The sequence below is a fragment of the Phacochoerus africanus genome, chromosome 12, assembly GCF_016906955.1.
Source record: "Phacochoerus africanus isolate WHEZ1 chromosome 12, ROS_Pafr_v1, whole genome shotgun sequence".
Classification (NCBI taxonomy): domain Eukaryota; kingdom Metazoa; phylum Chordata; class Mammalia; order Artiodactyla; family Suidae; genus Phacochoerus; species Phacochoerus africanus.
In genome coordinates this window covers 26,123,382-26,150,481 of record NC_062555.1, presented here as the reverse complement: position 1 = coordinate 26,150,481, position 27,100 = coordinate 26,123,382, and the positions used below count along the sequence as shown (strand labels likewise).

Sequence of the window (27,100 nt, the reverse complement as noted above, 5' to 3'; positions counted from 1 at the left end):
ATTTCAGAGCGGAACCAGGCCCGGCTGCAGGGAGGCAGGAGCAGGCGCGGCACCTGGAGCTCGGGTTTTGCATGTGAAAGCAATGAGGTGCCCCAGGCCGGCGAAGGTTCTGGCGAACGCCACCTAGGAGCGCACACGGGGTGGAAAGCACCACCAGCCCAGGTACCAGGTCAGTTACTGTGCTTTCCGGGGGCTGCCGCCCAGACGTCCCGGAGCGGGGACTGGTCCCGGCGAGGAAGCCGGCCGGCGGGCCGGGCGCCCAGGACACGGGTGGCAAAGCTGCCTGCGGGCACCGGGCAGGCCTCCCGCCCCCCGCCCCCGGCCCAGGTGAGGCGGCCCGCGGCGGCTCCGCCCGCACTTCCGGGATCGCGGAAGGTGCAGGAGCTGCGAGGCCGGCGCGGGCGGGGGTGGGGGCGGCGGCCGCTGTCACAGAGGGTGGGGGCGGGGCGGCGGCGCAGCCGGCACCACCCGGGCCGCCGCTGCCGTGCGCTCGGTTCCCGCGGCGGCCGGCGTGGGCGGGGCGCAGCCGGGGCTGGCGGCGGGCGGCCCCGCGACATGTAACCATGGACTGCAGGACCCGGTGAGAGCGGGCCGGCGGGCGCGGGGCGGCGGCCTTTCTCGGCGCGGCGGGCGGCCTAGGCCGCGAAGCCTGCGGGCGGCGGGGTCGCGGGGCCCCGGGGGCGGAGGCCTGGGCGCCGGCGGGGCCGGGGCCGGGGAGCGGCGGCAGCGGCGCTAGCTGCTTCAGGCCCCCGCGTCCCTGAGCGTGGGGACCCCGCGGCCCGGGGCTTTGCTTCCCGTCCCTCCGTTGCAGTTGAGGTGCCTTGGCGTGTGGTCGCCCAGGCGCCGGCAAAATGGTCTCCCGGGAGGGTTTTCTGTGCCGGCCCGAGCGTCCAACGGGGAGCCTTGGCTGCAGCACCTTAATGACACCAAAAGCTGTCGGGATACGGGTCGTGACTTTCTTTGGGGCATCTCAGAGGCACGAGTTTTTTTATTTTCCTCCAGAAACTTAGTTTGCAAAGAATTCCTTCTTCCCTTTCATCCCCCCACTTCACCCCCTGCCCCCCCCCCCAGTTTAAAATCACGAAGAGCGTGTGTCTTTTATGAGTGTGAAAGGCCTTTAAAAGCTTCCAGGACAATGAAATCAATGTTTAATTTTTGCACCTGAGAGATGAAAGTCTAGAGAATATTAGGGAAATTGGAAAATAATGTGGTTTAGAATGACTTCCGGCAGTGTTTGACATCTGGGGTGGGTGGGCGAGGCTTGTGACTTAAAAAGTATTCCTTTGGGCATTAACTGGATTAGGAGGGGGAAGGTCGCTGAGGCCACGTTATTCCCATTGAAGCAAGTTAACAGCGAGAGGGCTGAGGAAATGTATATTTGCAAATTTATCTGTATCGCTTGTCACTTCCTACTTTTCTAGATTCTTGTAATAATTTTTTTAAACAAGTATTTATTTAGAAGCCCAAATTGGCACTAGTTTCTTGAAGGAACTAAATATTAAAAACAGCCAATGCAGGAGTCACTAAGAGCTCCTTAGCAGGGAAAACTGAAATGTATTAACTCTTTGGTCACGTGGACATTATGGTATCAGACTTGGCTTGATCTTCTAGCTTTGGCAGAAACAGATTAATACAACTATTTTTTTTTTTTAAACAAAGCCATGTTTTTTTAAAAGTCTCAATAGACTTCAATTCACTTTTTGAAATTACGCCAAAGAATACATTGAATGTGTAAGTTAGTAAAGATGCTGATTTCATTCTTTTTTTTTTTTTTTGGTCTTTTTAGGGCCGCACCTGTGGCATATGGAAGTTCCCAGGCTAGGGGTCAAATCAGAGCTACAGCTGTAGGCCTATACCACTGCCACAGAAAAGCAGGATCCAAGCCACAGTACCACCTACATTGCAGCTGGTGGCAACGCCAGATCCTTAACCCACTGAACAAGGCCAGGGATCAAACCTTCATCCTCATAGATGCTAGTCAGGTTCTTAACCCACTGAGCCACAATGGGAACTCCAGGATACTAATTTCTGAGTGAAGCAAAGCATCCTTACTCTTCCTAGAGGGAAAATCTAATATTGAGGCAGATGTCCTATTTCCGCAAAGGTAATTGACATAAAATAAGGCTCTTTTTGGTTGATCTTGGAAGCTGTGTAGAGTTTGGGCCTTTAAACATGTGCTGTAACTACATCTCAAGAAAAGCATATGCATTTAAGGAGCATTATAAATGCTTGCTCTAGAACATGGCAGGTGGAACCAGGTATTCACCAGGTTTACACCTAACTTGCAAGTCCTTTGAAGAAAACTGGAGAACTTGCAGTTTGGCTCTGCTGGCAGGGAAGGGTAGAGATACTTAGGAACGTGCTGGCTTTTCAATTTTCAGTTTTGATTCGATGAGACAAAGGGAATTCTTTTTTTTTTTTTTCTGCTTTTTAGGGCTGCATCTGTGGCATATGGAAGTTCCCAGGCCAGGGTTGATTCCGAGGGGCAGCTGCTGGCCTACACCATAGCCGCAGCAAAGCGGGATCTGAGCCTCGTCTTCGACTTACACCGCAGCTCACGGCAACACTGGGTCCTTAACCTATTGAGTGGGGCCAGGGGTCAGACCCACATCCTCATGGATACTAGTCAGGTACGTTACCGCTGAGCCACATGGGAACTCTGGGTAAGCTTTATATTTATCTAGCAGCTAATACTTTATAAAGTACTTCCATGTTTATTATTTGATTTGTAGTCCTCACTGTTATTTTGTGATGTAAACAAGGTGCCTTACAGGTGAGAAAATAGGCTCAGAGGTTAAATGTTTTGCCCCAAGTCCCCAAACTCTTAAGCCTCAGTGTCCTTAAGTTGCTGAACTAGGAAAAACAAATTTTTTATTTCTTCCACTCTGTGGTCATATAGTTCCATGGAATATAGGGAGACAAGAATAAAGTTAGTTTTTAGCGTTTAGAAAATAAAAACTTTACTAGAGATGCTGATTTATTTGTGGGAGGAAGTAAGTATAACAAAGTTCTTTTTCTTTTAGGGAAAATCCAGAAAGAACCTTTGACTTGGTATTGAAAGTGAAATGTCACACCTCTGAAAATGAAGGTACGTGTGTTTTGCTAATTCAAAACAAGTGCTCGCATTGTTGGCTTCCCGAGCCTGACGGCCTTGGGACACTACGGGTATGAAGTGTGTATTTCATGTCTGCTGCCTCACGTTCTGCTAGAAAAACAGGTGCTGTGTCTTTGCCCTGAGATGGTAGGAATCCGGAATGTTACCTGCACATTTCAGATGTATGTTAAGGCCACGTGCCTTACAACTCTGCTGCTCGTTGGTAAAGTTATTGTTCATTTTGGTGGAAGGGCACGCCTTCTCATTTTCTTACATCTAGTGAAAAGTGTCTCTCTCATACCCATGGGAGCCTCCCCACTTCCCCCCTGACGGTTTCCCAGATGCAGACCGCAGGCTGGGAAGGCCCCTCTGTTGGATTTACCCAGGGAGCCTGGCACTTACAGAGGGCGGTAAACAGTCAGGTGACATTACTCAGGAGGGTGTCAGCTGTTGAGTTCTAGATAATTTCCTGAAAAGACGAGAGCACTTGAGGGTCATGAGCTCTGTTAGTGTTCCCCCTACTTGTGTCACCATGTGTGCGCCTGCGCGAGCAGGGGAGGGAGGGGTGGCTGAAAGGAGTAAGGGCGGTGGCCTCTTGCTTTTTTCCTTCTCACGGTGGCCTGGCGTGACTTCCTTTCCTGGATAGATGTCCCCAGTGAATGACCTCACTGTCTTGTACTTAGATCCCAGACAGCATGATGATTAAGTGTGGGGATGTGTCGAGACCAGGTGCCCATTCTGAAGGCTTGGTGGACAGTCTCTCGACACTCTTACCTCCAGACATTGCCCAGCAATTATATGCTCCGAAGCAATTTGGAGCTGCACACCTTAAAATAGAGGAGCCCAACCCTGCTGTGGTGAACCGGGCATGGCTAATTTTAGGTGGGAAGTCATACATGGTCTTGGCTCCACCAGCCCAGCCTGCTCTACTTCTGGCCTGTCGGAACTGCAGCTGTGGTCAGGTTTTTCACCAACCAAGAACTGATCCTAGGTTGTGGGTAAGCTTTTTCCCATTAAAAAGGTTATCTTTTGTTGTCTTATATGTACTAGAGTTGATCTCTTTCTAGTCTTTCCAGGCCCAAATAAGTTCTCTTTGATGATTCAAATCAATACATTACTGTTTTTTTTTTCCGCTCCGATTTAAATCTATCCTATAGCGTGTTTGTGATATGACTGAATCTTCACAGTGCCCACCGGAGCATTGGCTAAGGGGCGTGGAGTCGTACTGACCTGGAGTGTCTGTAAAACAGGCTGCCTTCCTTTGGGAAATGTGGTTTCTCTATCATTTTATTTTTTTATTTTTAAAATTTTTTATTTTTAATTTTTTTTTGCTTTTTAGGACCGCACCCGTGGCATATGGAGGTTCCCAGGCTAGGAGTCCAATCAGAGCTACAGCTGCCGGCCTACACCACAGCTCACAGCAACGCCAGATCCTTAACCCACTGAGCGAGGCCTGGGATCGAACCTGCAACCTCCTTAACTCCCAGTTGGATTGTTTCCCCTGCGCCACGACGGGAACTCCTCTGTCATTTTAAATGCATGCTAACGTTATCTTGACAAAAGGACGGGTCTTCTTTAGGTGACCCCGATCTGTGCACATGTCCGGGGGATTCTGCCTTTCCACGCAGACTCCTGACTTCCTCCCTTTGCCTTTTTCCATTTTCCAGGAACTAGTCATTTCAGTTGGTATCTTCTGCTTCTGCCCTTCTTTTACTACCTTCTTGCTTTTGCTGCTATTATTGTCTAAATCTCTCCTCATCAGAATCATCTTCATTGGTACTTTAGCAGTTTATCCAGAGTGGTGAGTTGGAAATACTGTAAGTGGTTAAAATAAAGGCATGCCTCTCTGCAGGTTGCAGTCAATCCATTCTGTCCGTGTATTCCAGTGAACTGGCAGCAAAGTTACGATTTTTTTGAAAAGCTAAATCCAACTGTGTAAAAAGCATTAACAACTGTTTTTTGTTTTTCGGTTTTTTTTGACTGTGACAAATAGAATACGACTAATATTTTAGGGTCTAACAAGTTATACTTTCTGTGCTCTAAAAAGTAATGCTACTATAATAAAATTTTCTATCAAACTGAGTTTGATGCTTCTAAATGTTTATTCGTTTTCTACTTTACTGATAAAATATTAAAGGGGAACGTGCCCAGAAATGATTAAAGCAGGTTATTAGAATGCTCTTATTTAACTGTCCATAAAACCTATTATTGAGTCTCGTGTGCCTCCATTTTTTTCAAGTAGGATACAATTTTTTTTTTGGCTCTCATTTAAATGAACATGGATGATGTTCTTATATAGTAATGGACCTGTAAAATGAAGTGTGTACATCAGGATGTTTTAGAGTACAAATATAAAACCAACTTAACGAAGAAACTCGATCGTAAGAGGACGTCTATAGAAGTCGGTCATCCAAGATCTGGGTTCTGTCTGCCCCTCGACTCTGCCACCCCCAAGGATGGCGTCTTAGCTTCCTTGGGGTTGGAGAGGGGCTGTCAGATGAGCTGGAACTCTGCTTTCTCGTTCATAATCTCGGCGATGACAGACACTGGCTTTTCATGGTGCTCTCTTTAGAGCCGCCAAGTCTCATTCTCAAAAACCCCCAGGACATTGGGTCCCAGTGGCCCGTGTCGGCCTGGGCCTGGCCTTTCCTAAAGTGGTGGCGGGGCAGCGGTGGAGCGGTGAGTGGCAAGATTATTGGGACTGATTTGCTAAACAACTAGCAGGGAGTAGAAGTTGGGAAATCAAACAAACAAACAAAAAAGTTGGGAAATCAGTGAAAACAGTCTGCATGTCTCAGAATATTGGTGTCTCTCTTGACGACCATCTGTTGGATGCCGTAGAAAATATGATGCTTAGGCTAATCTTGGTTTATGCTAAGATGGTAACGTTCCATTAAGATACGTAGCATGTTTCGTGTTTACTTTTTAATAGAGAAGTTTTAACTTTTTAAAAAACCTATCTCAGATCATTTTGATCATAAAGGAGTTGTTGCTATGGCTCAGAGGTAGTGAACCCGACTAGCATCCATGAGGACGTGGATTCGATCCCTGGCCTTGCGCAGTGGGTTAAGGGTCTGATGTTGCCGTGAGCTGTGGTGTAGGTCACAGACGCAGCTCGGATCTGGTGTTGCTGTGGCTGTGGTGTAGGCCGGCAGCTGTAGCTCCAATTCGACCCCTCGCCTGGGAACTTCCTTATGCCGCAGATGCGGCCTTAAAAAGCCAAAAATTTTTTTTTTTTTTTTGGTCAGAAGCATCTTCAGAGACAAATTGTTCTTGACTGAGTTCTGGTTAGTGATTTGAAGTGGCGTTGTTGAACTATAACTTGACGTTGCTGGCTCTGGAGAAGTGGTGATCTTCATCTCATTCGTTGCTGTTTCCACTTGTTTCAAAAGCATTACATTGATTTTTTGAAGAAAGACACGTTTCAGAGCATTTATACGAAGGGTGCACAAAGTTAATGCCAAGAGGGGTGACAGCGTTTCCCACCCTGTCCCCTTTGTGTCAGTGGAGTGGGTTCTGGTGGCTCCCGGGAGCCTGGCTGGGGCGTCTCCTCCTGGGTGTTTCTCTGGCAGGAGACCATCCCTGGCAGTGGTTGCTCCTGCCGGGGGACAGTGAGGTGCCAGCATTTAGATCTCAGGGCCCTCCTGGTAGATCCCAAGCCGATGGCTGTCACTCTTCTGATTACTGTCTTCATTGCCTCCCAGCCAGCAGTGAGGGCCTCCCCTCAGCTCTAATAACAGGACTTTTTGTAACCGTACTTCCCCAGGACTTCAGGGGAAGATGGGAGATGCTGAAAGATGGGAGATGCTGCCTCGCAGGGTTTTCCTCCCAGGCAGTGAGTGGCCTTGGTGCCCCCTCGTTCCCTTCGGCATTGTTGACAGCTCACCCCACAAAGCAGCAGCACCACAGCTGGTACTCTGAGCTCTCTGTGTTGTGCACATCCTGGGCACTGTACAGGCATCGACTGTTTAACCCTCACAGAAGTCCTGAGATAGGAAACGAAGAAACCAAAGCAGAGAAATGACAAAATTTGCCCCAAATGGTCTGGCTCCAGAGTCTGTATTTTAATCTGTTGCTTTTTAATATACTCTATATGTGTGTGCATATGTGTGTACATGTGTGTGTGTATACACACACATATCTTAAAATCTCTTGCCTCTGCTGCCTCTCATTGTGTAGTAACTTCACATGAACTCAGCCTAGTCTGCTTCATTTCTCCTGAGGAAATATTAGTGTATAAACTGTATGTGGTGCAGGTGATTCTTTTTTTTCCCCTTTGAAATGAAGTATAATTCCACAGGAGTAATTACTGGGCTTTTTGCTTGTGGCATAGACACTGGCACTACATCTTCGTATTTAGTGAATCTTGATCTATTTTACTTATTGTAGTTTTCAGGATTTACATCTTCATATTTAGTGAATCTTGATCTATTTTACTTATTGTAGTTTTCAACACATCTTTTAGCAAATCTTTTTTTTTTTTTTTTTAAGGGCTGCACTCGTGGCATATGGAGGTTCCCAGGCTAGGGGTCGAATTGAGCTGCAGCTGCTGGCCTATATCACAGCCACAGCAATGCAGGACCCGAGCCGTGTCTTCGACCTGCAGCACATCTCACGGCAACACCCGATCCTTAACCCACCAAGTGAGGCCAGGGATTGAACCTGTGTCCTTATGGATATGTTACTGCTGAGCCATGACGGGAATTCCCTGTCTTAGCAAATCTTGTTTTCTTTATCCCTTTCTCTTCAGCTATAATAACTTCTTTTAGGAATAAATCCCTCTTTGCTGCTGATTTTCCATTTTTACCAGCCATGTAACCCAGTATCAGATTATCCATCTTTCTAGTCTTTAGCTCATGTGGACATTTGAATGGCCTCTTTTTTCTTAAATTGGAACCTTAGGCCAGAGAATCCTTTGTATCCCTTATGTCCTGCACAAAAAGTTATTTCTAAGCCCACTTTTGCATTTTGGAAGTTTTCGTCTATGGGGATACTGTTTATATGAACCCGCAGCACTTTGCTTCTGGCTGTATTTTAGCACTTACTGTGTTCTTATGGATACGCCTGATAAAGTAATACATGGATGTATAGATAAGTCCAGTATAGTAATATGTAGATGTGCAAAAGTGTCTGAGAGAGTAATCATACAAAGATAGATGTGTAGATGTGTCTAACGTAGTAATAGATAGACTACAAATGTGTCTGAGTGTCTACTTACCTTGCTTCAGATAAGCTCTTCAAAAACCAGGGCATGACTTATTAATTGTATATGTGCTAAGGAAAAGCTTATTGCAGTAGCTGGCATGTTTAGTGAATATTTACAGAATGAATAACAGAAACTGGACCCAGCATAGTGCCTGGCCATTGGTCAAATGAGTTGTTGATCAGATTAATTCACGGAACGCTGCCCTTGTAGAAGTGATCCTCCGTGTGTGCTGGTGTGACGGTGGCGGGGAGGCTAGTAGTCCATGACCGACAGAACCGAGGGCTGTGCTCAGGCTTCCCCCATTGAGGACCACACCTGCTCTGCTGTCTCCTCACGTCACAGGATTCCCTGGGACACGTGCTGTTGGGGCTGCCTTTTATTTACACCCATCCACATGTGCCAGAAACTCAGGAAAACCCTAACGTTTAGAAAGTAGAACTTTGATGAATCATGCATACAATAAAGCGGTTTAGGAGGCTTTACATATTGCCCGAAATGGAAAAAAATCTGCGAGTGAAATGTGCTTGCCGTGGTTTTGCTTGAGCTTTGTGTTCATTAGGAAACTCTTTCTGAGTCCCTCTCAACCCAGATGCGCTAGAATAAATTAAGAGAAATCTTTGAGTGAAAGGTTATGGAGGAAAGCATACATTATGGAAGAGAGCAAAACTTACTTTCTAATCCTTGCTTTCCAGTGTGGTTCTTTAGAAGCATATCTTTGAGATGTGCAGTTTTTGTTCTAGATAGAAAATAGGAGCAGCTGTCCTTTTCTGTTTGGCTCTGAGCCTTGCCTCCTTCCTGCGGCACCAAAGGGTAAAAAGCAGTCACATTTCAGTGCTCAGTATTTGTGGGGTTTTTTTTTTGCTTTTTAGGGCCATACCCACAGCATATGGAGGTTCCCAGGCTAGGGGTCCAATCAGAGCTACAGCTGCTGACCCACACCACAGCAGTACCAGATCTGAGCAACGTCTGTGACCTACACCACAGCTCACAGCAACACTGGATCCTTAACCCACCGAGCAAGGCCAGGGATCAAACCTGCGTCCTCATGGATACTAGTCGGGTTCATTAATTGCTGAGCCACGGCAGGAACTCCAGTATTTGTTGATTATTACGTTGATAGGGATGCTGCAGAGTTTATATTTTGATAGTTTGATTCCGATTTGTTTCATTAGGTGCTTGTATTTGTTCATATGTTCTTTAATTTTGCTGCTTTAATCCAAGGTGACCTCTTGGTTTTTACTCTGAGCAATCCCCACTGTCCCATGCGGACGTGTGCTCTTGCAGTGCTGTCTTCTTGGACTGTTGTTTGGCCACTATTTTGTTCAGGTTCTTTTTTGGAACTTTCTTGTTTTCTTGATTTTTAAGTCATATATTTCTGATAAACTTTTGATAACTGTTCTCTCATTTGGAGAGAGTATTGAGATCGTGAGCAAATAATATCCCTCCTTCTTTTCCTCCAGAATTTTATTTTTGATTTGTGAGTTAGAGGGCAGTAATTTACCTTTTAAAATGCACATTTTACAGTGCATATACAGTACTAGCAGTAGACATTTTTGGGATGCTTTAAGCGAGAGGCTATAGAATTATTTTAGGTAACAATGAAAATCGAAAGGATTAAGTGTGAAGTATGTTCTCAGTCACTTCCAAAAGAATTCCTCTTCTGGGGAAATAGCTTTTAATATTTAACATTCAGAAACCTTTCCCACTTAAAGCTCTCAGGCTTATGCCAAAAGAATATTATGGACAGTAGAAGAGTTTTTTTATTCAAGCTAAAAAGCATTCAAGATAGTGTTGAGAAACACTTGAGATACTGTGGTCTTCTTACGTTGTTAGGTTGAATGGTATTCCTGCCGTATTTATTTGGGCATAGTTACATTCTTTTTTTTTTTTTTTTTTGCCGTGCCCATGGTGTGTCGAAATTCCCAGGCCAGGGTTCAAACCTGGGCCACAGCAGTGACCTGCTCCACTGTAGTGACAATGCTGGATCCTTAACCTGTGGCCCCACAAGAGAACTCCCATATTTAGATTTTTAGTTTACATACATGAAGGATTTTAGTTTATTCCAGGTGGTGATTTAATTTTATCTGTGGAAAAGGGTGTATTGTTTCATGTTTCTGTGGAAGGTCAGCTCTTGGGCCTGGTGGGGGTACTTGCCAAAGATCCTTCAGAACTGATTTTCTAAAGGTATTTAGGAAGTTAGTACCACTTGGGGTCTTAGGGCACATTGTGCAGAAGAGGAATAGCAGAGGCTTAGAACGGGAAGTTTCCTTACAGAGCACCTGGGGCGACCCATTCAGAGGGAAGATGCTTCCTCTTCTTCTTCTTTTTTTAAATTAAAGTATAGTTGCTGAACAGTGTTTCTTAAGTTTCTCTCATACCCAGTCACACACAGGTCCCTGTGCTGTACAGTAGGGCCCCATGGCCCACCCATTCCAAATGTAACAGTTTGCATCCGCCAACCCCAAACACCCGTGCACCCCACTGCCCCCGCTCCTGCAACACAAGTCTGCCCTCCTTGGGCACCTCTTGGGGCTCCTGGGGCCCCTCTGCTCACGCTGTGCAGGTGCCTTGTTCCCTGCTGCCCGGTGACAGCACAGTGACCCTCACAGCCAGCGCCGCCGTGCAGGCTGCCCCACCCTAGGCACCCTCTGCTCACCCTCTTCGGGTCAGAACCTCTCTACGTAGGTGGTGTTACGTAGCATGTTTATCTGATTAAAGTGGTTCCCAGTGAGGTGTGAACAACTGATAGACAGCCCTCAAGGGAGCACCTGAATTTTAAAGAAAGCCTGTACCCTTGAATTAATTAAAAAGATAGGCAACTTGCTAGCGTGGAGAGATCTCTCTGAACAAAGGATCCAATGGACCTCTGTCAATTTCTAGTTAGGTTTTATCAACCCCTCATCTATAATGATATTATTGGTAATTCGTGATTAACAACTTTTATCTCTAAGTCTATTTAGAGTATTTATTTGTTCAGTGAGTTTCATGAAGACTTCTCTTGTTTATAAGTTCTCAGTTAATGAAATAAAGCTGTCATGGTTAGAGAGCCTTATTTACCAGTTTATTTTCTCTGATTAGGCTTCCAGGTAGATGTATTATAGAAATAGAAATAAAAACTATGTCTCTGATTTTTATGATATGTCAGTAAATGTGCCAAGAGCCTACAAATCCTGTTCATTTTCACTACAACTGCGTGAAGTAGCGACTGTTACCCTTTCATAATGGTGAGGAAATGGGAGTTCCTGTCATGGCTCAGTGGTTAATGACGCCGACCAGGAACCATGAGGTTGTGGGTTTGATCCCTGGCCTCGCTCAGTGGGTTAAGGATCCGGTGTTGCCTTGAGCTGTGGTGTAGGATCCCGTGTTGCTGTGGCTCTAGCATAGACCGGTGGCTACAGCTCTGATGAGACCCCTAGCCTGGGAATCTCCATGTGCCACGGGTGCGGTCCTAGAAAAGACAAAAAAAAAAAAGGTGAGGAAATGGAATCTCAGATTAAATAACTTGCTCAAGCCACAGCTCCGTGAGGTGAGACTGCAGTTTGGGTCTGTGGTTCTGATTCTACAACCATCTTGCTGTGCTCGCTTTAACATAATCCTCTTTTTCGAATAGCATCATATATATTTTTTTGCCACAATTTCAGAAAGCCATCCTTTTAGAAAATCCCCAATTCTAGGCTTGACCAGAGTTCTCGTGGTATTATATTAAAAATGAGCAGATGAAGATGAACAGCCGAAAATGGGAAGAAGAGTATGGACATCATAGGACGTGTTCAGCCTTCTTTCATTCACTGTGAGTGTTTCCTCTGAGCGCCAGTTAAGGTGTCAGACTCAGATGCAAAGCAGTTAAGAAGACGACCTCCTGAGAGAGGGAGTGTCAGCTTCAAGTCGGTGGTTGTAATCGTGTCATGTCCTGAGGGCTGTGGTCGAGGTTTCACAGTATGTTCCTGAGTGTGAGGAGGGCGGCTCACTCAGCCATGCGGGCCACAGGGAACGTGGGGAGGACGTGGGGAGGTCGGGGTGTCTGGAAGCGGTGGAGGGGGAGACAGCCACATCTGGTCGGCCCTCAGTTGGGTACCAGCTGGCCATCTCTTTCTACAGTTAGTTGTTTGACTTCGTATTCAAAATCTCATGTGAATAAGAGTAAAGAATATTCTGCCTTTGGTCTAAATATTGGTAACTAAGGAAGCTGACTGAGAAGCATGGTCTCTGCTGCAAGTGTCAGCTGCACCAGCTGGGGATGGTTGGGTTAGTTGTGTTTACTCAAGAGGCTAAAACTGACCCAAAATATCTGTTCAGTGGATATTGTTCAATTGTTGAGGCACTTTTTTTTAAGGTCCTGAGATGGCTTTTACAGCAAAGAAAACTGAAGTGTATTGAGAGGCATTACTATTAAATTATTTTCTTCTTTAAAAAGGTGTCAACTTTATCAAAGATGTGTAATTTGTGAAAGTGAAGCTACAGAAATAAAAGATGTAAAAAGAAGCTGCTGAGTAATATACTGTTTTTGATATTTGCCTTGTGGCAGTCTGTCTTGAGCGTGGTCTTCATTGCCTGGCTTATGTGGACACTGGATTTTAGGTTTTTGGGTTCTAGCATCTATTTGGGTCTCTTATGGATTTTTCAGAAGGTTTTAATCCTTTGGATGATGTTCAATAGTTGCTTAAATTATACTTTGTTATTAAGGTGAAATTAGTAAAAGCTTGTCCTTATTTCTAGAAATTATTTTAGATTTCTTAAATCTTTAAAAAAAAAACTTTAAAGAACTTTGAACGGCTATAGATTTTTATCATCGCAAGCAATAAGTGCTTTATTTGAATTTTTTTTTTTTTTTTGGTAGAACTGTTGATAAACCACAAACTCTGTAACGTGGACAGAACTGGTAACGATCAGATAGAGCCTTTTCCTCTTTCACTTCCTTCTTATTTATCATTTGAATCTGAAAATAAAGCATAGAACTATCAGTTTAGTACATCTGATGGTCTTCTGCACATGTGTAGGCATCCAGAAATTAGTCATTTCAAAAATAATTTTGGTTTGGTGGCAGAAATGCACCAGCATAAAGACAGGTTTAGTGTTCAGTTTTATCATTAATTAAAATGAAGCAGTCCTTTAAAATTTTGTCACCTGAGTAGTTGTAAAATTTAGACTTCTGGTTAATTTTGATAAAAGACTATTGGAAACAACTTCTGAATTTGTGAAGAAAACATTGAAATGAAAGACGAGTAAGTTCAGAAGTGTGTTAATGGCCTGAACATCATATATCCTCAAGCTCTTTGCATTAAAAATACGTGGAAGTGGTTCAGGAAGGAGTCTTAAATGGCTTTTTTTTTTTCTTTTTGACATTGCAGTGTATTTTGGATGTGATGTTTGGAAGAAGAAGTTGTGTAATATTTGGGGAATTTTTTTCAAGGTCTTAGTTATTGTTAGTCTTTTCTATAAATTAAAATGGTATCTTCTACTTAATAATTAATTGTAAGCAATTCATGAAGTTAACTTATTTTTTGGAAAATAATGTGTTATGTCTTTTTATTTTGTTCTTATTACCGCAGAGGACCTGAGAGCTAAGTTTTGGAGTTGTAGTTTTGCTTGGAAATGTGTGATTTTGGCACAGAGGATCTGTAGAATAATCATTAGCCGTAAGGGGCAGCATACTTTTATCAAGATTATGTGTTGCTGGTGTTTACTGTGTACAAGTTTAGACATGTCACAGAATCAGAATAAGCTAAGAATGGTTATGAACAAAAGTACTAGTTTCCAAGTTTTTAATGGTTCGTGTTGTGTTTGTTTACAACAGTGTTTACCTTAAATCGTAGAAATATTAAAATGGAATACTAGTTGAAAGCTAGAATTTTATTTTATTTTTTAACTTGAAGTTACCTTTTTCAACATTTCATGCCATTAAACAACAGGCAGTTTCTTAAGTATTTGACAGTAGAACCTGATGATTTCTCAGTTTCCGTGCATTCATTCATTGCAGTGTCTTTGAAGCCTGTCCTTTTTTTTCTTTTTTTAAATGATTTTTATTTTTCTCCATTATAGTTGGTTTACAGTGTTCTGTCGGTTTTCTGCTGTATAGCAAGGTGACCCCGTCACACATACATATACACATTCTTTTTCTCACGTTATCCTCCATCGTGCTCCATCACAAGTGACTAGACATAGTTCCCTGTGCTACACAGCAGGATCTCCTTGCTTATCCACTCCCAAGGCAATAGTTGGCATCCATTAACCCCAGACTCCCAGTCCATCCACTCCCCCCCTCTCCCCCTTGGCCACCACAAGTCTATTCTCCAAGTCCATGATATTCTTTTCTGTGGAAAGGTTCATTTGTGCCATGTATTAGATTCCAGATATAAGTGATATCATATGGTATTTGTCTTTCTCTTTCTGACTTCACTCAGGATGAGAGTCTCTAGTTCCATCCATGTTGCTGCAAATGGCAGAAAGGTAGAATTTTAATTTGTAAACATTTATTTCATTTTTTAGCTTAAGAGTTGAAGATACAAATGAATTAAAATACTCTGTATGTGGTGGTATTCTACATTTGGTCTTTGGGCTGATGTAGATGTCCAGAGTTCTTTATGCAGCCATTGTAAAATACATTTACTTGAAGCTTACTCAATTTGTGAATTTATAGAATCTCTTGGTAATGTTTGACTCATTTCCCTCAGATACCATCCAGGTTGGCAACGACCGTTTTGTTTGTAGATGGATGTGGAAAGAAGAGTGGAGATGTCCTCATATCAATTTTTTTGCCTTCAACCTTAAGTAGTGTCATATGCTACTACTTTCTTACCTGTGGTTTATTCGGAATGGTGGCCAAAGTTTTGACAGTGAGGTCCCTGAGTGCTTCAGAATTGCCTTCTAAGTCATCCCAGTTCAAGTTATATTTACCATAGTTTACAGCTTATGTTTTTATGGTATTGTAATTCTTTGAAAATGTACGATTTGTGTTACTTTTTGGTATATTTGGTGTTTATTCTTTCATTTATGATAGGTTTAACCTATGTAATTTATACTTACTTTATAACTTCAGATGTGACTGGAATTTACCTCTCTTAGATATGGCTGAATTTAATTTGGTCAAAACACAAACAGCATGTATGCGTTGTGATTAGGGGACGTGCCAGTTCTTCTGAGTTATAATTCTTCATTTAAAATCGAAGGTTGAGGAGAGGCAGTGGTAGGTGCTTTTGCTTGGTTTCTATGCTGGAGGAGATGACTAAGCTGGAGCTCAGTGGTCTCTGAGAGGTGTCTTCCTCCCACACAAATGCTTATGACCCAGCGGGACCAGAGTCTTGAATCTTCTGCAGCTGAAGGAAAGGCCAGAGGCCCTGTTTCTCCTTCTGGAATCTGTGAGCAGTATCGTGGCCCAGTGAGGCCCTAGCTGTTTGCAGGACCTCCTGCCATCTGCAGGGAGGTGTGAAATTCTGGAATTTGTATTTGCCTTGTTTCACTTTTACTTTTTGGTATATTTGGTGTTTATTCTTTCATTTATTAGACATTTAATATTTTTATATTCCTTTGAACTTTTAGCCTTAATTCTTTAGTTTGTGATTATACTTTTAATCGTACTTTTTTTCTTATTTTATATTAGTTTCTTTTAGTCAGTTTTTAAAAGGTTTTTATTCCTTTTATTGCTTAAAAAAAATTGCTTAGTGAGGAGTTTCTTTGGTGGCTCAGCAGGTTAAGAACCTGACATAGTGTCTGTGAGGATGCAGGTTCCATCCCTGGCCTTGTTCGTGGTTTAAGGATTCAGAGTTGCCGTCAGCTGTGGTGTACATCGCAGATGCGGCTCAGATCTGGTGGTGGTGTGGCTGTGTCATAGGCCTGCAGCTGCAGCTCTGATTGGACCCCTAGCCTGGGAACTTCATGTGCTGAAAGCGAGGCCGTAAAAAGGAAAAGAAAAAAAAGAAGAATCATTTAGTGAAATACTTCCCTTCGTTTGAAAAAAGTTTTATCCTTTTTCTTTCTTTTCTTTGTCCTATTTTTTTCTTTTCATGGCCACACATGATAAGTCTAATTGTGATATGTCATCATGTAAAGATATTACATAATTTTGGGCAGTGTTCCCCACACTGTACGTTTCATACCCACAACTCATTCATTTATTTTTTAATTTTTATTTTTTATTTTTTTGCTTTTTAGGGCCACACCTGCAGCATATGGAAGTTCCCAGGCTAGGGGTTGAATCAGAGCTGCAGCTGCGAGCCTACACCACAGCCACAGCAACCACCAGATCCGAGCCGTGTCTGTGACCTGTACCACAGCTCATGGCAACACTGGCTCCTCAACCCACTGAGCGAGGCCAAGGATCGAACCCGCACCCTCACGGATACTGGTCGGGTTTCCCCTGACTCTGGAAGTTTTTACTCTTAATCCCCCCTCCCTTAATCACCTGTTTTTACCATGGCGCCAACTACCCTTTCGTTCTCTTTATCTATAATTCTTTTTCTGTTTTATTAGGTTTGTTCATTTGTTTTGTTCTTTAAATTCCATGTGTAAGTGGAATCATATAGTACTTGTCTTTCTCTGTCTCACTAACTTCACTAATACCTTCTAGGTTGATTCATGTTGTCACAGATGACAAGATTTTATTCTTTTTTTTATGGCTAAGCAAATATGCCACAGTTTACACACACACACACACACACACACACTCATCAGTTGATGGGCACTTGGGTTGCTTCCACATCTTGGCTGTTGTAAACAATGCTGCAGTGAACATAGGGGTGCGTATATGTTTTTTAATTAGTGTTTTTGTTTTCTTCAGATAAATACCCAGGAGTGGAATTGCTAGATGATATATTCTATTTTTAACTCTTTGAGGCATCGCCATACTGTTTTCCATAGTGGCTGTACCAATTTACATTCCTACCAATAGTGCATGAATGAGAGGAGGCTGAATATTATGAAAGGTGACTATCGCGGGAACTTTCAGAGCAAGCACACTCTTAAATAGGACTGATGCTTAATCTTTGAATTGGTGGTTAAATCTATTTTGAGGTGAACAGGGGTAAATGGGCTTGATGACATGATTTTCTAAAAACCTAAAATCTAGAATCCTCTTATCAATAAAACAGAACGTCTTATCTCACAGACATCACATGGCTTTTGGTCTTGGCTTTGCTACTTATTAGTTTGGTGACTTGGTAAAAGTTGCTTGACTTCTATAATTTCACTTTTCGCAGTTAAAAAAGTTTACGCTCCATATCTCAAGAATTGTCGCAAGGGTAAAATACAAAATGGCGTTAAAGTGCTTTGTAAACGACTATAAGTCACTGTGTAGATACGCGTTTTCATTTGGTTTCTATTTTTTATTTTTATTTTTTTTTGTCTTTTTGCCTTTTCTGGGGCCGCTCCCGCGGCATATGGAGGTTCCCAGGCTAGGGGTTGAATCGGAGCTGCAGCCACCGGCCTACGCCAGAGCCACAGCAACACGGGATCCAAGCCGAGTCTGCGACTTACAACACAGCTCATGGCAACGCCGGATCCTCAACCCACTGAGCAAGGCCAGGGATCAAACCCGCAACCCCATGGTTCCTAGTTGATTCGTTAACCACTGCGCCATGGTGGGAACTCCCGTTTGGTTTCTATACCATGGCTGTGAAGTATCTGAAAGAGGCGTGCTCACCTCAGTGGAAGTTAGGTGTCGGCGCTGAACCTCCCTCCTGTCGTGTTGGGTGTGATCGTTGTGGAAGAGAGGAACGTGAAAGGAAGGTCTGTGGTCACCTCCCAGGACCCATGTCGTATTGTGGAAGGGTCACACACAAGGAGGATGGAAGATGCTAAGGTATCAAAATACATTAGCTGAGGGGTTAGTTTCACTTTGAGCAGGCTGTTTGGCGGAGAATTCACATGTGCAGTCGTGAATCTGACAGCGCTCATCGAGAGGCTCGGTGGCATCAGGAGGGAGTAAGCAAGAAGTTACAGTGCGGCTTTTCTTTACACTGCTTTCTTCCCGCTTTTCCACAGGCACTAACTTCAGCAGGGAAGTGGGCATTCCGTATACGGGCACATTTTCAAGCTTCCGAGAGTTAATATTGACAAGCCGGAGGGTTATGAGACTGGGAATAAACTAAGGGCCCACATCTCAGTGGACACATTGTCAAGTGGGAGGTGTGGTGCGGTTGGTTATGAGTTCTGTGAAAACTGCTACTGAATTTTTTTTTTTTCCTTTTTGGGGCCCCACCCTCGGCATATGGAAGTTCCCAGGCTAGGGGCTGAATTGGAGCTGTAGCTGCCGGCCTACACCACAGCTGCAGCCACAGTCACGTGTTATCCGAGCTGCCTCTGTGACCTACAGCACAGCTCACTGCAATGCCGGATCCTTAACCCATAGGCCAGGAATCAGATCCTCATGGATCCTAGTCAGGTTCATTAACCACTGAGCCACGAAGGGAACTTCTGATAATAAACATTGCAATGTGGGAATGGTTAAGAATTACAGCAAATAGCCCCCGATGGGATAAATGATTAAAAGCTACTCCAGTAACTTTAATTACTTAAGAAATTGTTTAAGTTCCATATAGTATCTGGACACTTGTGGTTGCCAAGGGGGAGGGGGAGGGAGTGGGATGGATTGGGAGCTTGGGGTAAATAGATGCAGACTCTTGCCTTTGGAACGGATGAGCAATGAGATCCTGCTGTGTAGCACTGGGAACTATGTCTAGTCACTAATGATGGAGCCTGATAATGTGAGAAAAAAGAATGTATACATGTATGTGTCACCATGTTGTACAGTAGAAAAAAAAATAATGTATGGGGAAATAAAAAAATTGTTTAGGTTTTGACAGAATCTGGATTATGTACTTACAAGTGGCTTGTAAAAAAAAAAGAGTGGGTGATGAATATGAAATTTTGTCTTTATTTGAATGGTAATGGATTCATTTTGAGAACCATTGTGTTAGAGATTTAAGTCCAGCAATTACTCTTGTAGCAGAGTTCTGTTTTGTCATGATATCTGTTTTTTATAGGTAATTTTATAAAGTTTATGAAGTTTATATATTTTTTAAACCAATTTAATTTAAGATGACTCTGTATATTTCTGAGTTCTCAGTAGCAGTATTTTTCAACCTTTTTCATGTCATGACACATAGAAAGTGACAGCATTTATATAGTCATCAGGCCAGACAGACTTTATCAGTGGTGAAGAGGTAACTGGCTGGGGTTGGGGGGATCATTATATCCTCACTCTTTTTTTTTGTCTTTTGTCTTTTTAGGGCCGCACTAGCGGCATATGTAAGTTCCCAGGCTAGGGGTTGAATCAGAGCTGTTGCTGCTGGCCTACACCAGATCTGAGCCATGTCTGTGACCTACACCACAGCTCAAGGCAACACAAGATCCTTAGCCCACTGAGTGAGGCCAGGGATTGAACCCAAAACCTCATAGTTCCTAGTCGGATTCATTTCCGCTGCGCCAAGACAGAAACTCCTTTTCACTCTTCTTAACCATGAAAGGGATACGGGGTGGGAGTGGGGGGAATGTTCTCTTCATGTTTTATTTGGTAAGAGGAGAGTAGTCTGCTCCTTTATTTGCCGCTGTTTTATGCTGGATGGGAGGGCAGGACTAAAGTTAGGTTGGATTAAGAAGAACTTGGTTGGAGTTCTAACTTTGTAGTATGACCCTAAAACCTCTGAGCCTCAGTTTCTTTGTTTCTAAAGTGGGAACAGTAACAACCTTGCACCACAGAGCTGCAGTGATCAGTACAGTAATAAAATAAATATATGCATGTGCTTTTAAACAGTGGTTTTATTGTCGTTTAAGCACAGAATAAGTTCATGCTTTTCATAAGTCACAAGAAATAATAAGAATTAGATACTTTTGTTTGATATGTATGTAGTGTGTGACTCAAACTAGGAGGGTGAATTGCAAAATTTAAGTGACTGTGTAATATAAGGATTAATGAGGGAGGGAATGTATGTATTTCTTGGCATTTCAGGCAAAGGCCTAGAATGAATATTCTTTTGACAATAAATCTAATTATGGGTTCTGATAAGCAACTTTTGTATTTATTTATTGTAATTTTTTTAAATAAAAAGGATACTGAATAAAATTCAGTATTGGTGACCCAAATTTACTGAAATTCTGGATATTCATAACCATTTTTTTTCCTAAATAATGAAGCTAAGCTAAATGTCTACGGTGGCATATTCTAATTGCTGGAAAAACACCTAGGAATTAATAGCCTCTGGCCCTGCAGACTAAGGACACCAAGTAGTGGGTGAATACGTTAATTCTGTCCACGACAATTGACTAATTAAAATGTTTTCCTCCATCATGTTAACTCTGTGTTTAGGAGAATTCCTGGCACTTTTATTGACAAATAAGTCTGATACCATTGAAGAAATGAGGTTTTTGTTTTATCGTGCATCTGGAGCCTAAGGGAACCCACCCTTGCTGGAGTGAGGCTGCTGTTCTGAGCCCATGACCAGTGGGTGCGGCAGTCTTGTCCAGCCAAGGAGCTGTCAGGCTCTATTTTTAGCTGCAGTTTTTCTCCACCTGGGGCCTGCAAATTCTCATGTTTGAGAGACACTGACCTCCAGAACAAGCCTTGTGTCCTTCATGAGCTGGGCTCAGACGACCCGTTTAGACTTGATTTTATTGCTCCACATCCCTCGTCACTCAAATCTTAGGTGATCGTAAGGTGCGTTTCCTTTCTGTCTCGCGTGCCATTACCTGACACTTCTATATGTAATCTCCCTCAGCATCCTTGGGGGATTGGTTCCAGGACCCAGGATCTGAGGATGCTCACATCCAGTCCTGTGGTTGACCCTCCCTGCCTGTGGATTCCACATCCATGGATATGGTTGGAGGGCCAGCTATATATTAATTGGAAAAAAAAAAAACCAAAAAACAAACCATGTAAGTGGTCCTGTGTTGTTCAGGGGTCCCCTGAGGTCTGCCTGTATGATTGTACCAGTCACCGCTGAGTGCACGTAAACCTGTCATTAGGGTACACATTTGTTTTAATGGTAATTCTCTAAAGTTTATGTTTTCTCTCTTGGCATCACTTAAAAAAGTTTTTTGGTAACAGTCTTTTAAAATATAAAATTAACATAAATAATTAAAAAAATTATTACCATTATACATAGAGAAATACAAAAAAAAAAAAAAAAGTAAGTCTCTGCGCATCTCAGATCCAGGGAACCTTAGCACCCCTTCCTAGAGAATGCAACATGGGCCGTTTCTCTTATATCCTTTCAGAAAAATTTCAGTGCATCTGCTGACATATTTATATAAATATTCCCTTGGGTGCATATACGGATACATTCCTTGCAAACTGTTATTGCTTTGCTTTATTTAGTTTAGTTTGCAAATTCTTCTGCTTTAGCCCACAGAGCTCTGGCTGATTGCTGCCTAGTGTGCTTGCGGCATATGGAAGTTCCTTGGCCAGGGATCTGAGCTGTAGCAGCACCAGATCCTTTCCCCACTGCCCTTGGCTGGAGATAGAACCCCAGCTGCCACAGAGATAACTGGATCCTTAACCTGCTGCACTACAGTGGGAACTCCAGTGTTTAACTTATGCTAATGCCAGTTCTCTTCTGTCCTTATGAATACAATGTATTATTTTCATTCAGAGAGCCATTATTGAATTCCTCAAGTAAGATAAGACAAAAAAGCATGTCTTTTCTCCTGCCTACCGATTCTGTTTAGGTTTCTGGATAGAGTTCTGTTGCTCTTAATGTCTCTCCTTATTTTGCTTTTCATCTGTCTTCCTTCATTGACTGACTGCTCTTGCCCCAGCTCTTCCGTCCGGCCTCCTGGTGCCCCTTCCTCCCTCCGTGGGCCGCAGAGGCTGTGCTATAGGTGTCACCTCTTCTTTCTCCCTCCCAGCCACCTTCACACTCTCTGTACCTTCACATGTCCTGAACCAGCTAGTTTCCCAAGCAGTCAGAGTAGTCTGTTAAACTTTTAATCTCTGTGACACACAGCTGTTGCTTCTGTGCTTGTCTGTCTGTCTATCATTTATCCATCTGAGTGTATAAAACGTCATTCCTGATGCTGAAAGGAATGCAGAGATGATACTGGTCCCCGTCATCAAGAATTTATAATCGAGTGAGAGAGAGAGAACATACATAGGGTTCATTAAGTTTGTTAGATTTGGACTCTTTCCAAGCCCCATCTGTAGCTGCTACTCTCAGTAAAAGATTGAATGCTTGAGAAGCCAATAATCATAACTAGATATGATAAGATTTTCATTCTTCTTTCGATTTATGGAAGTGCCTCTGTTAATATATGCTCTGAATGTGACCACTTCTCATCTGAAGATTCTTTTATTAATAAGGAAGCTCTGAGGAAGAGCTGTTCTGAGTCAATCAGTGGAAAGTAGTGGATCACAACTGGTCTTTGGTTTTCCTGTTTTTTTTTTTTTAATTTATTTTAATTTTTTATTTGTACAAGGTTTGCGAAGCTCTCCAGGCTGTTAAAAACTTACCCTTTTGACCTTTTTTTCCTTTTTTAATTAATGCCTGGGTGAACTCAGTGTCAAGCAGATAGAGACAGCCATTATTTTCTGATGGCTTCCTTTTCTGTCAGTTTGGCAGCATTTCAGCAGGAATCCAACACTGGCCAAGTGGTGTGCTGAATGACAACTTATTTAGTGCTTAATATTTTATTTCCAGTGATGTAATATCTGATAGCTAAATAATTCTAGTTCCCCGGCCCAGGCGTTGCCAGAAGCAGGGAGAGCTCTGCTCCATTCCCGTGGCGTGTGTTTTAGCATCAAGTTGCTGCTGACACAACTCAGATATAGGTGTGACGTCTCTTGTTTTTCTTTTTTATTAGAGTTGACTTAGAATGTTGTGCCAATTTCTGCTGTACAGCAAAATGACTCAGCCACATATATAATATATATAGTCTTTTTTTTTTTATATTATCTTCCATCATGGTCTGTCCCAGGAGATTGGATATTGTTCCCTGTATTGTACAGTAGGATCTCATTGCTTATCTATTCTACATGTACTACTAACCCCAAACTCCCCATCCATCCCACTCCCTCCCCTCTCCACTTTGGCAATCACAGGTGTGTACTCTGTGAGTCTGTTTCTTTTCTGTATAGATAGGTTCATTTATATCATTTTTTAGATTCCACTTATAAATGATAATGGTTTTTGTTTTTCTCTGTCTGACTTAGCGTGATATTCTCTAGGTCCATCCATGTTGTTGCAAATGGCATTATTTTGTTTTTTTTTTTATGGCTGAGTAGTGTTCCCTTGTCTATATGTATCACATCTTCTTAAGCCATTCATCTGTTGATAGACATTGAGGTTGTTTCCTTCTTGGCTGTTAATAGTGCCGCAGTGAACATATGGGTGCATATATCTTTTTGAATTATAGTTTCGTCCAGATATGTATCAGCATGTCTCTTATTCCTGGGTGATAATTCCCTTCTTTTACCCTTTGCCATGTGTACCTCAGTTATCAAACCTGGATGTAACTTTGTGTTGGTCCTCCAGTCTCTTACTTGTAAGGAAATTGTATGTTTTTGAAAAGCAAGTAATAATATCACATGTAGCTTTGAATTCCATCTACCTAAAATAGTGCTCTGTGCTTAGTAGGCCTTTAAGTGAATGAATACTAATGAATGACTATAATGCCTATCATATTTTATAGAGTAGCTGTAATGATGGCCAGAGCCAGGTATCACATTCATCTTATTCACTAAAAGTATAAAAGATACTTTTGTAGGGAACTCATACTTCAAATACTTTAGTTATTTTTCTTTTTTGCTGCACCTGTGACATATGGAAGTTCCTGGGCCAGGGATCGAACCTGTGCCCAAGCGGTGACCTGATACATAGTGGGCTGATAATGCTGGATCCTTAACCCTCTGTGCCACAAGAGGACTCCTGTAAATACTTTTGGTTTTAACATGTGCTATATAATTATCAAATTTTTATTCTCTGTTTGACCAAATTATAACTTATTTATTTTGTCTTGAGGCAGTCTAATCAACTGTCATTTTTTTTTTGTCTTTTTGTCGTTTCTAGGGCTGCTCCCACGGCATATGGAGGTTCCCAGGCTAGGCTAGGGGTCTAATCCGAGCTGTAGCTGCCGGCCTACTCCAGAGCCACAGCAATGAGGGATCCAAGCCACGTCTGCAACCTACACCACAGCTCACGGCAACGCCGGATCCTTAACCCACTGAGCAAGGCCAGGGATCGAACCTGCAACCTCATGGTTCCTAGTCGGATTTGTTAACCACTGAGCCACGACGGGAACTCCATGTCAATTTCTTAAAATGAAAATTTTTGTTACTCTAAGCTCGTTTTCTTTTCTCAGTGTCTATCTGAATATATTAATTCACATTATTTCCCCTTACTAATTTTCTTCCCATTTAAAAAATTCTGATTATTTTCTCTTTTCATTGTTTCAGTGTCCTGAACCATTGTGTGTTTTTTCTGTTTTGCAATATGCAACAACTACTAAGAGTCATGATAATGATTATGGAAAGTATTTTCCACAGGAATTACTTACCTGGTCGTTTTGTCAATCTTGTCATAGCATGGAGGTAGCCAGGCTCACCAAGACAACTGATGGACTTTGAACCAAGACTGCCTCTGAAACCCACTCTCTCTGATATACCTCTATCTCTTCTATCAGAAGAGTGGAGTAAATTGAGGAACTTGTCCCAATCACAGAATCGAGTGAATGATTTCTTTAGTTGGAATGAAGCTTTATCTTTGCCAGGATAAACTGGAAGTTAAATCAGGGTAGCCAAATACTGTCTGTGTTGTCTGCATACGTCTGTGACTGTGAATGCGCATGTGTTTTGGGAAAAGAGATCCAGACCTCCTGCAAAAAAATTCAAGTAAAAGAAGAAAATAATATGAAGAGACTAAAAATCACTAAATCTCATTACCCAGAGAATAATATCATGATGAATATTTTGTTGAACAACCTGTTACATCTCTTTCTAAAGTACAGTGAGTATATGTGCACGAATCTTACGTACTTTTTTTTTTTTTTTGGTCTTTTTTGTTGTTGTTGTTGTTGCTATTTCTTGGGCCGCTCCCGAGGCATATGGAGGTTCCCAGGCTAGGGGTCGAATCGGAGCTGTAGCCACCGGCCTACGCCAGAGCCACAGCAACGCAGGATCCGAGCCGCGTCTGCAACCTACACCACAGCTCACGGCAACGCCGGATCGTTAACCCACTGAGCAAGGGCAGGGACTGAACCCGCAACCTCATGGTTCCTAGTCGGATTCGTTAACCACCGCGCCACAACGGGAACTCCATTACGTACTTTTTTATAAACTGGCTCCTCTGTCCATAGTCTCCTGTAATCTGACCTTGGCCACTTAATTGACAGTTTGTCATGATTGTCTTCCTGCGTCTGCAAATGGCAGTCTCCTTCATCGGATTTAATAGCTGCCTGGCATTCCATCGTGTGGGCCTACTGTGCACACGTCTCATTGTGCTTCTGTTATTGTCTGCTTTGAATAAATAGTTCTTAGAAGTATCATCGTTGGACTTCTGATATGTATTGGCATATCTTCATACATAAAGATATCTATGTTCATATCACCAGTGCAAGAGAGTACAAGAGTTCTTAACAATACTAGGTACTACTCTTTTTTTTTTTTACAATAGTAATATAATTTATGTGACTCAGCATATTCAGAATATCGTTTTTACAATGTACAAATTAAAACATCACTAAAATGTTTCCAGTTTTTTTTTAAATGTTACACTTTTTTTTTCCAACTTAAGTCTTTGAACTCCAATATGTTTTTTTTTTTTTTTTTTAATAGACCATTTTAGAGAGTGTTTATAGGTTCATGGCAGACTTGGGTGGAAGGTAGAAAGTCCCATATTGCCCCTCAGCCCCCTTCAACCTCCTCCACCAGAGTGGTTTGTTTGTTACAAGGGATGAACTTACACTGACATCTCACAATCACCCAAAGCCCATAGTTTCCTTGAGGGTTCCCTCTTGGTGGTGCACATTCCTTGGGGTCAGATAACATGTAATGTTATATGTGTAATGACACGTCTCCACCATTGCAATATCATTCCAGAGTACTTTCACTGCCCTGAAAATCCTTTGTGCTCTGCCTCTTCTTCCCCCCAAACTCTCACAACCCCTGATCTTTTGACTGTTTCCACAGTTTTGCTTTTTCCAGAGATATCTCTCCTCTTTTAAATTTTTGAAAGCATTTTTGCCTCTTTTTAACTTACTTTTGAAAAGTTGGCTATTATTTCACGTTGGCATTAGTGTTTCTTTAGTGCATTTCTGTCTTTTGCACACTCAATAAAGGTTTTCATTTTATCTATATCAACCAGTTATTTATGAAATAGTAATATTTCCCTAATATGACACTTATATTTTAATTTTGTTTATGATCTTCTTTATTCAGAAGTTTAAAATTTTCTTCTAGTCAAACTAGTCTTTTTTTATGGTTTCTCTGTTTTTTGGATTTTCCTGGGGAGCTACTGAGCCCAAGGAAGAAATTAGGAACTAATGTTTTGAATATATTTCTGATATAGGTCATCTTTATTACAGTTATATTCTTTTCTTTTTGGCCACACCTGTGGTACATGGAAGTTCCTGGGACTGAACCTGAGCCATAGCTGCGACCTGAGCTGCTACAGAGACAATGCTGGATCCTTACCCTGCTGTGCCACAGTGGGAGTTCCATTACGGTTAAATTATTAGTATACAGAGAAAAGAAAGTTAATTGAATTACGCTGATACTACTTCCTTAAATGTTAGATAAAAATTCACCAGTGAAGTCATTTGGGCTTAGAGTTTTTTATGTGGGAAGGATTTTAATTATGATTTCAATTTTTTTTATTTTT

The 27,100-nt window shown here is 42.4% G+C and overlaps 1 protein-coding gene across 2 annotated transcripts in view; it reads left to right on the top strand.

Moving 5' to 3' along the window:
- Positions 1–446: 446 nt before the first annotated feature.
- Positions 447–27,100, top strand: part of DENND1B (DENN domain containing 1B) — a 245,761-nt gene continuing 219,107 nt past the window's right edge. For both annotated transcript variants that reach the window (XM_047755321.1, XM_047755320.1), the window contains exons 1-2: positions 447–580; positions 3,024–3,088. In XM_047755321.1, the coding sequence (XP_047611277.1) occupies positions 564–580; positions 3,024–3,088 (82 nt within the window). In that variant the 5' untranslated portion in view covers positions 447–563. The remainder of the gene's footprint in view (positions 581–3,023; positions 3,089–27,100) is intronic.